This window comes from Astatotilapia calliptera, chromosome 20 (genome assembly GCF_964374335.1).
Source record: "Astatotilapia calliptera chromosome 20, fAstCal68.1, whole genome shotgun sequence".
NCBI classification, from domain to species: Eukaryota; Metazoa; Chordata; class Actinopteri; order Cichliformes; family Cichlidae; genus Astatotilapia; species Astatotilapia calliptera.
Window position 1 is genome coordinate 7,133,324 of NC_137441.1, and position 10,074 is coordinate 7,143,397.

At 39.0% G+C, this 10,074-nt stretch overlaps 1 protein-coding gene across 1 annotated transcript; it reads right to left on the reverse strand.

Moving 5' to 3' along the window:
• Nucleotides 1-1,903: 1,903 nt before the first annotated feature.
• On the reverse strand, nucleotides 1,904-9,855 carry olfml3a (olfactomedin-like 3a). The gene is made up of 3 exons (XM_026155155.2): nucleotides 9,510-9,855; nucleotides 5,372-5,684; nucleotides 1,904-2,983 (listed from the first exon to the last, which is right to left on the reverse strand). Exons 1-3 carry the CDS (start codon nucleotides 9,738-9,740, stop codon nucleotides 2,199-2,201), a joined length of 1,329 nt encoding a protein of 442 aa, XP_026010940.2. The 5' UTR covers nucleotides 9,741-9,855; the 3' UTR covers nucleotides 1,904-2,198.
• Between the last annotated feature and the right edge of the window lie 219 nt (nucleotides 9,856-10,074).

The following is a 10,074-nucleotide window of genomic DNA, read 5'->3' on the forward strand; positions in this document are numbered from 1 at the left end:
ACTGTTACTGATAGTTCTACTTAGCTGATGCCAGAAGTCTAAAAACATAAGCATATTAGTTTATCATTGTTACTTAAAGTGTGTTTCAGTAGTGGCTGCATGGTGCAGTGGTTTACACATTTACTTCAAAAGCAAAAGATCTTTGGTTTGATCCCAGGAGACCTTTGGGGAATGTGTCGTGTGTAATTTGACATCTGCCAAAACAAATAACCAGAATGACCTGCTTAAAAAATGGGACATACTAAAGGTAGCTTGATTTAAAACGCACTGATCTGGAGGACTGAAGATTCATGCATACATGTTGTTTCAGCACGTGACATCTGGGGTGCATCTTTGCTCACATGATCATCGTAGCAACAACTACCAAACACTCACAGCTCACCTAACTGAGCTTCCACTATCAGTTAGCATGAGCAAACCCTTTTTGAGTAAAATAGGGTGATTGCAAGATGCAATAATCAACTTCCCCTTTATTGAGATGTTAAACTGTATAAGCAATTATCCCACTCTCTGGATAATTACATAATGGGTTTTGATTGGCTGCTGGCAGCACTGGGGCGTTTAAAGAAAAACGATGTTTGATTAGCTGGCGCTTGAATTCGTCTTAACTAAGCACATAAAATGGTTCAGTTCGACATCAGCATTAGATTGTATTTCTGAACATCAGACAGATTATAACACTACTGCCTGTCTTAAACTTTTTATTTCTATTTTGGGTGTAAGTCAAAATTACCACCAGATATTAATTCACATATTAGCTGCTTTCCAGCCACCAGCAAACATCACAAACAGAAGAATGGGCTACCTAAGAACTTCTAATTTTATTAAAAAACTGGTGACAGAAAGGCGCACAGACAACAAAAAAACAAATTTAAAAAATCCCTCAATGTTCTACTGTTTAATGCAAAATGACAAGATAAGAGTCTCACTGGTCTATTATTCTTTTATGTATGTTGACAGTCTCCTGCATCTTGCTGGACATCTTCATTTTTCTGGTGAGGACGAGTAATAAATTAATACAGTGATCATCATATTTACCACGAATTGGCAATGACCAGTGACAGAGGAATTTCTTTACAATCAAATAACAGTATTACCTCACTGCACATAAAACTATGTGTTAATGGCAAATTTGATTAAAATATTAAAATATAAAAATCAAAAGTAAAGCATTGAGCTCAGAAAAAAACAGGCATGCCAATAGAAGAATTTAAAGAAATCCAAGTTGAATTAAAAGTCTTCAGCACTGTATGACATCAATTGGGGATTAAATATATCGATGAAGATTAAGGTGTTTATTAGCAAAACAACTGATGAACTAGTTTCTCATTACCCTGACAAAGATTGTGAAGCCTGCGCTTGCTGAATCTGTATGTTTTATTAAACTGGAAATGGCAGCGGTAGATGATATTCTTCATGATATGAATCATCTCTGTGAAGCTGAGGCAGTTTTGGTATCTGACTGGGTGGGATGCCTCCTGGGCAACTCCTAAATAAGCTGTTCCAGGCATGAGCCCCCAGAATACACCCAGGACACACTGAAGGTATTACATGTCTCAGCTTAGATTTTATGCACACAGAAATATGATGACAACTATTAAAAATGTCAGTTGTGTGGATTCCTTAAAAATGTGTCAGCTTTGCCTTGTAGAGGTTACACTGGACCTCCTTTTATTTTGTTTTTGCAGAAGTTCACACAGTCATTTCCAACGCATCTCGAAGACAGTTAGAAATTCTAAGTTGTTGACTTGATAGTAAGACCAGACACCACACTTATAAGAGGAATAGGTTCTCTTGGTGGGGACAGAAGTTTTTGTTCCGTTTACTTCAAAGGTGCACTCTTTAATTGTTCAGATAACCTTCCTTTCAGTTAAAATGTGAAACCACAGCCAAAGGCCAGTAATTAGCATGTCATCTTATCATTTATTTTCTGTGAAAACATTCATATTTATTTAAAAACACACTTTAGAAATGAGACAAAAATCTAAATTTATGCAAATCTTAGCTTTCTAGTCAAAGTGTAAAAAGGCTATAGTTTAAAAAGAACCCTTAAAGTTCTGAGAAGAAAGGGATGTTATGTGGTTTAACTATTGCAGAAACAAAGTATCACATGAATAGGGAAAAGGTGGATAGGCTATATAAATTCCCTGTTACTATTTTTTATATGTCTTTGAAAATATGACACCACTTCTCTGCTGTCAAGCCAGGAGTTTCCTCTTCATGGTCAGTCTATAAATAATTTGGTAGCCGTCATCCCAGCCGTAAAGCTGCTTCTCCTCAGGGTTGTATTTCAGACTAGCGTGGGCCCCGTACCTCCTGGGGAAGTAGATGAGTGGAGCCTCTTCACTGAGCACCATGTCGTTGACGTCAAAGACACACTGAACCCGCGAGCGACTGGCCAGACGGGTGTTGTAAACGACATAGACAGTCCCGCACACTACAAAAGCCGCCTCTGCATTTTCCCGCGGGCATCGAGTGTCCCAGATTTGCTCTATATCAAGAGTGGCAGCGTCCATCTTTGCAAGGCTGATGGTTGGTTCACTGTCACTGGGGGCATACAAGAGCCAGAGACCCCCATCATCTGCTGCAAGGTCTGCAACAGTCTCTGGATTGAGGTTGTACACAGTGGCACGGCCCTCCACAGGGAACATGGCAGTTTCTGTCACTGAGCCACTCAGAAGGTCATATTTAACCACCTGCATATCTGCTTCAGCCTCCTGCTTTATGTAATACAAATAGCCATTGTAAACAGCGCTACCAGGGCCGCTCCATTCAGAGGGAAGCCTGATGCTTCTGCTGCCTGTGACTCCCAGGGAGCGTGAAAAGTCAAGTACAGATTTGAATTGGTAGATGGTGTTTCCTGATGTGCCATTAAAAATGTAAACCTTGGAGGATCTCGGGTCTCTGGTCCACATGCCCTTGGGACTGCCCACTCGTTTCATGATTTTCACTGATCGGATGCCAGAAATTATTTCCACACAGTCTGCAGCGAGAGAAAAAACACACAGAAGAGGATATTGGTGAAGTGGAAAGAGCCACTGGTTATGTTCACTTATTTTAAATTAATGGACTATTCATATACTGCATATACTTTAAATTATGTACATATATTTTTAACTGACCAGTACATCCATCTAGTCAGCTGCTCCAGTTGCAGATCATATTTGCCAGTCAGTTAATAATACCAGACATTATTTTTGTTAGTGCTGCAGGTCATTTCCATTTCCAGTAAATATCCCAGACCTGCCCAACAAACCCCCAAAATTTCCTCTAGAAGGAAGGAAAAAGCAACAACAAACCTCCTGTTTGAAAATGCCAGAAACCTGAAATGTTTATATGATAAGCTGTAACTATCTCAGGTTATCTGAAATATCATTTCAGATAAAAAGTACCTAATACAAAATATAACATTTAATAACCTTTACTGCAGTGCCCATCATACTGTTCCTCTACAATTTTACTACCACAGAAAAAAATACCCTCTGATAGTTTCATTTAAAAAAACAAATAATAATAATAATAATAATAATAATAATAATAATAATAGCAAAAGCAATAACAAAATAACAAAAGCTGTAAACTAAAAATGTAGTGATAACACCTCCATAAATTACACCTGTGACAACAACATTATTGTCACTGTCACTCTGTTAACAGCATAGACTGATTATAAGATTACTTAGCCTTATACATGAATCTATGCAGAGCCTACAACATAGACTGTTTATACTTTTACATGGCATGTCTGCGTTGTCTGCCACCAGAACAACGCTTTTATTCAGTTGCTCCAAGAAACACTGAGACTGTAACATGAAAATCACAAGTTCGCTTAGTCCATTTGTTTCACAAGAGAGCTGCTGGATGTAAGTTTGAGCTATTTTTTTAATCGACCCTCATTAATGTGCCATTGTCTGTGTAGTGTAATTGCTTTTCTTACTGTAATCCATGTGACTGATTACCTGGTTAAAGGGAAATAAAACAGACCAAACTGGAAAACAGCTGGAAAGAGTTGCATCTATATTCTAAACCTCATGTCAAAACAGACATTATAGAATTGTATAAATATATAGAAATGTAAAAAAAAACAGTGGAATTAATAAAAACATAATTTAAACATATTTTTCCTATTTAGTTTCATTAGCATGTTTCAGTAAAGTGCAACTCTTCAACTAAAATGTGTATTTGCAGCCTTTCACCCAGCAGCCTGTGGTCATTTCTATCTGGCTCTCTAAATTAAAGGCAAATTCAAACCAGTCGGGGAATTGGGCTCAGACTCATATGAGTGCAGCACAAGGGCAGAATGAAGAGAAAGAAGACTAATATCGTTCTTTTGCCAAAATATACACAAAACGGAAGCCCCAATGGCATGTATGCCAGCATTGTGCTTGCAGAAGCTGAACTGGGTCTCTACAATGCAGTAAAGTTCATTCTGGGTCACTTCACAGACGTTCACAATGGAGAACTGTGTGCAGAGATCATTCCGGCGAACATGAGAATAATGTCACTGACCTCAGGTCACTTTCTGTCCTTCCCTCCATGAATAGATTGCACACAAAAGCTAATATAGAAGGCTGTTGTTCAATCATAGACTTTATTTTGATTTTGAGAATACTGTGTATGACCATCATTATGAGCCTAAGCAATGGGTTTATGATATTACAGCCTAATCCTTGAATTAATGTGTTATTGATTGGCTTGTAAAGTCAGCCAGTAAAATAAAGAAATCAATACTTTTTTCATTTGCCTTGCAAGGAGAGTAAATGGCACCAAAGCAATTTAATGATCTATCATTGGGGGATTTTAGTTTTTGGAACCATTTAAGTTAAAAAATTATACATCTTCGGCTTAATGTGCCACATTCACTTAAATCTGCCAACGTGGAGTAGGAATTAAAAACTGATTTCACAACTTTTTACATCATATTTCAACCAAGCTAGTATTACCTGAGTTAATGACTCAGTGCAGCAGTTGTATTGCAGCACCGTTTGCAGCAGTTCGCCTTGGGACGTGATGATTATAATGACAAACGCTGCGCTCAAACAGTGCAAACAGGGGAGTAGCTCTGCGGAAATAAATGAGTTGCATAAAGCCAGAATTCTACTGGAAAACATGACTGCACAGTGACTCAAAGCACTCTGCTAAATGACTTGTAACAGTGCCGTGTTTGTTTCCCATTTTCCAGAGGCATGGCTCTTCCGAGACTCTCTCTGCATAAGGAATGGTGTGGAACCCGGTCCTGTAGATGTGTAGCTCTAAATATATACATCCCAAAGGATCTGACTGTGTCATTCCTTCACTGTGAATTAAAATAAAAGATCAAAGACCTGAAGAAGACATTTTTGCTGAGATGTATGTGTACCCCGCAGCTCACCAGAGACTCTAGACTGCAGCTCCTCCCACTCTTCTTCTTCCTCTTCCTCACCTCTGCTTTCCTCCATCTCCCAGGCCTCCTGCTCCACTACCTTATCTGCCCTGTTCGTGCAGGCCCGAGGGGACATCTGGGTTTCCACGTAATCCATCTCTTGTTCCACTCGGTCCACTCGAGCAGCTGCTCCTTCCAAGTCTTTGAAGAGCATGCTGTGGTGATTCTTTAGTCCATCCATGGCTTCGGCAGTCAGCTTTTTGAAATCCTTCATCTCTGTGTGGTACCGATGGGATTGCTCATGCCACAGCTGCATGCGGTCCTGTCAGACGTGCAGAAAGCAACACAAGTGTAAAAATGTACTGGAATATGTGTTTTTGTCTCTTTTTTATTCAAACCAGATGACAAGGAAAAAAACTGTGTTTACACTGTAGCAAACGCTGAGGTCATCAGTTTGATACAAAATAAAATTCCTGCCATGAAAACAGTATAAACAATGTATCCTGTCCATTTTCTGCTGCTGATGTAAAATTTTGAGTCTGTTTGATGACCAATCTCACTCTGTGTGGTTTCAGAGTAAATTTCTTTGATGCTTTGGTTTTAATTCCAGGAAGCTTTGATGTTGTCCATCTTTATAGTATCTTTGCAAACATTCATTTCATCTAGAAAATTAATCCCAGTTATTTTGAGTGCTACTGTTACTTATTTTACACCAACACAGTATCTGTGCCCAGGACTGTATTGTTAGAGCCAATTCTTCCTTGGTGCCCTTTGAAAACCAGTCTACATTTGGACAGGTTTGATAACAAACTCTCTGTGCTGTTATGGAGTGGAAGTTTAAGAAAATACCTTCAGAATAAAAGCATGGTGGAAGAGATCTGTGAGTTTCATTTGCAAATCACTTTATGCAGTTTTCTTCCAGTGTTTTGTAGGGCTGTGCAGTTAATTAAATTTAAATCGAATAATAAAATTCAATTAGAACTTAATCAGTGAAACATTTTTTTCTGGCCTATTGTTCTCTGAAGTATATAGCATTGTCATTTTGTGATTTATTTTGGTGGAGTTTTTTTATTGCATGTGGATGCAACCTGCTGCAGATTGAATGCAAATTGGACACACAACTGCATCTATAGAAGAGATGTAGGAGGAAGAGATTTTGGCTTTGAAAGTAAAATTTCTTGCGATTTGATTTGAAGTTGTGGAAGTGTTCCACAAGATAAATGATCTTTGAAGAGTAACTTGCAGGAAATAAATGCCAGGAAAAATAAGATTTCATTTTCGGAAAGAATACATTTATATGTCATGACATGAACAAGAAGGAAAAGTTAGCAGAAGTAATTTTTGCTCCCGATGTGGGTTTGACTGGCAAGATCTCTAAAATAATTTAGTCACTCACCTTAAACTCTTAAGGGTTTTTATTATTTTTCCCATTGAAGAAGTGGTAGGACTTTTTAAGGAAACGCAAGTAACCATGTTTTTGCTTTTTGGTGTATGGTTTTAAAATGCCATATTGTTTTGTAATTTTGGTTACATATTGAACACAAAGGGTTAAATCGGTGAAAGAATGCAAATAAAATGACCATTCAAACCACATTCAGCCTGCAGGCTCATGTCCTCTGTGCCACCTTTATCTTGATCTTCTAGCTGCTGCAGATCTGGCTCTATTTTTCTCCATTTGCCACGTTGCTTTGTAATGGCTAGTTACTTGAATAGAGTCTGTGTATATGTAATTTCAATTTTCAATCCCCCTAATCCCCCAATCCCCCAATATGTATCCTACCAGCATGACATTTCTCATTGTGGTTCACCAGTCAGAGACCAAAACTGGAAACACTCCACTGAGTTCAGGCAAGTCTCAGGTTTATAACCCAAATGTCCATCTTTGGACAGTTAGCATGTTGACTATTTTAAGCTTAAAATGGAACTAAATGGCACTGCCTCAATAAAAGGCACAATTAAACAGATAGTATTAAATTGCTACGCAGAATACTTATGAAAAGTTACAATCATAAACCTAAGGCTTGCTTACAGTGAGCTATCGAATTCATCACACTTGAGACTGTAAATATTGGAAGATACCAGTAAATGAATGGTTCCTTTATCGCAACATCTGTGCATTTCTACAGTTATAACTGACAGCAAGCTGACAGATGAATAATGAGTTGAGGTATATACCTGGTTCTAATGTTCATCTACAACAAACCCCAAGCAAGAAAGAAGTACGAGGACAGTCAGCTGCAACTGACACCAAAAATTGAATGGCAGCTTGAAAAAGTTTTGCCTTGTCAGATGAGTCTCAAGTTCTGCTGCAAATGTGGCATGAATAATGTGAAAGCATAGATAATGGTCTGGAGGATATCTTCTTGGCACACTTACACCCCTTAATACAAGTTCTTTAAATGCCACAGCCTACCTGAGTATTGTTGCTGACCACCCTATGCCTTTATGATCAGTGTATCCATCCTCTGATGACTCATTCCAGCAGGATAACACACCATGTCTCAAACTCGAATAATCTCAAACTGGTTTCTTGAACATGACAATAAGTACACTGTACTCAAATGGCCTCCATAGTCACCAGATCTCAATCCAACAGTACGCCTCAGGGATGTGCTGGACAGATGTCAGTAGCATGTCAATATGGACTAAATTCTCAGAGGAATGTTTCCAGCACTTTGTGTTCGTGCCACATTAAGAAGAAATGTGTTATTAATCACTTTGAGAATAAAGTGGAGAATGAGTGTAGATGAGTTAGTGAAATCGATCTTTAGAATTGGTTTCAGTAACAAGGAAATTGTTTCTTTCAGCTCATAAACACAGTGTGGTGTGTTTATGAGCTGGACGATGAAACGATGGTGCAGAAAGCTGCATCTGGTCAGAAGGAAAAGAAACAAAGAAACTTGAGTGGGAAATGGCTGGTAATGGACAGATGCAAGGATAGCGATGGTTACGCCCTTGTATAGAGGATGTATGAGGATAGATAAGAGGATAGATGGCTGATCAGTCTGCTTCACTGACTAATCTACACAAGGCATTTTGTAGAGGGTATAGCGGCCGTGGAGGACTAAAAAAGTGGCTGGTGAATGTAAGCAAGTAAACTTTAGAAACTAGTATATTAGTATTTTTCACATTGGTAAGGATAATGCATTTACAGCCGAAGACTCAGTCGTGTTTCCAACTATAAACACTGTGGGAGGGTAAGATTTCCCTGTTTCAATCAATCAATTATCTCCTAAACTAAATAGAAAGGAGCACTGTATTTCTCAGCACATGACTGACACAGTGAGAGTGACAGGTGAATTATTTAGACTGAGATGTAATAACTGATAGCTCCCCTGCCTCCTTCCTCCTTTACATTGCTGTGAGCCTGTGGACAAATGGAAAGGAAAGTTCAATGAAAGCTTGCTGATGAATTGCCGTGTTCATATCAATGCAAAGGTTGAGCCAGTATATTGGAATTGAGACCACAGGGGGGAAGTGAGTGGGATTTAATTTTAAATGTATTTATTTCACGCTTATAACAGTTTTAAGGATGACATCGTTGCAACGGAGCCACACAGTTTGACTCTGTAAATGTAAACCGAAAGAATAAAGGAATTATTTAAATTACTCCCTTAGGTGAGCAGATATTTAATCCTCAAGTCAACATAAGTGTTTGACTTGCACAAACTTTCATGACATTGATATAACATGTAGCCTCATGAGAGCCACTTTAAAGAAAAACAATACTGAACACTCGGTAATTCGATTCTTTCCTCGAGGCTCTTTGTTTACTGCAGCTTCATTCTACCTCTGAAGAACACATTTCTCGGTTAGGCTGTTGGGATGTTTGATGCCACAGCCACAAAGGTTGGGCTTGTACTCATTACTGGTGTGTCACTATCTTAAACCCTGAAGAAAATGTAATATTGTTGGACAGAGAAGGAGAGGGCTGCATGCATCAAATGATGTTCCCCCCGAAGGCTGCTGTAGAGCTGATGAGCTGGGCAGACATCGCATTAATTGCTTTGCATTAGGAAAGGCATTAAATTCAAATCAAAAAAAGAGGAGGAGGCAGTCAACTGTTGTTTATGATGTTTTTATGACTACACAGAGATCTGAGCTGCCATTTAAAGCATAAGTCACTTAAAGGACAGTCGATTCTTACCTCAATAGCCAACAATCTGTTCTCCAGATAATCCATCAGCCCCTGGTAGTAATACTGGGCACCAGTGAAAGTCCAGGCAGTGGAAATGAGGAGGGCAAACAGCAGCTTCATTGTAAGCCGATCAATGGAACAGCTGAGTTTCTTTCTTTCTCCAAGTTTTAGAGGATTCTTTGGGTTGATGTTTGCCTCTGCAGAGTTGTCCTTAGTGTCAAACAACCCATCAACGCTCATATGTGGCGTGCAGTAGAAGAATAAGTTTCAGCTGCACATGCAAAAAGGTGAGAGGCATAGAAAGAGTAAGAGGCCACTCGGAGAGTTTCCGATTATTTGACCGCTCTCACTTTGCTGGAATGTTTTCACAAACTCTCAGGGAGGAGCCTTGTGCCTCTTACCCCTCTCTATCCCAAAAAAAGTGAATGTGCTGCACTCACTTTGTACTTGTTGTACACACTCCCGGAGACATGTAAGGAATACAGAACAAACAGAACTCGATACAAGTGCCGCTCTACTCCGATTACTTTTTTACTCAAAGAAACTTTATCATACTTTGTAAGTTTAGCACTCA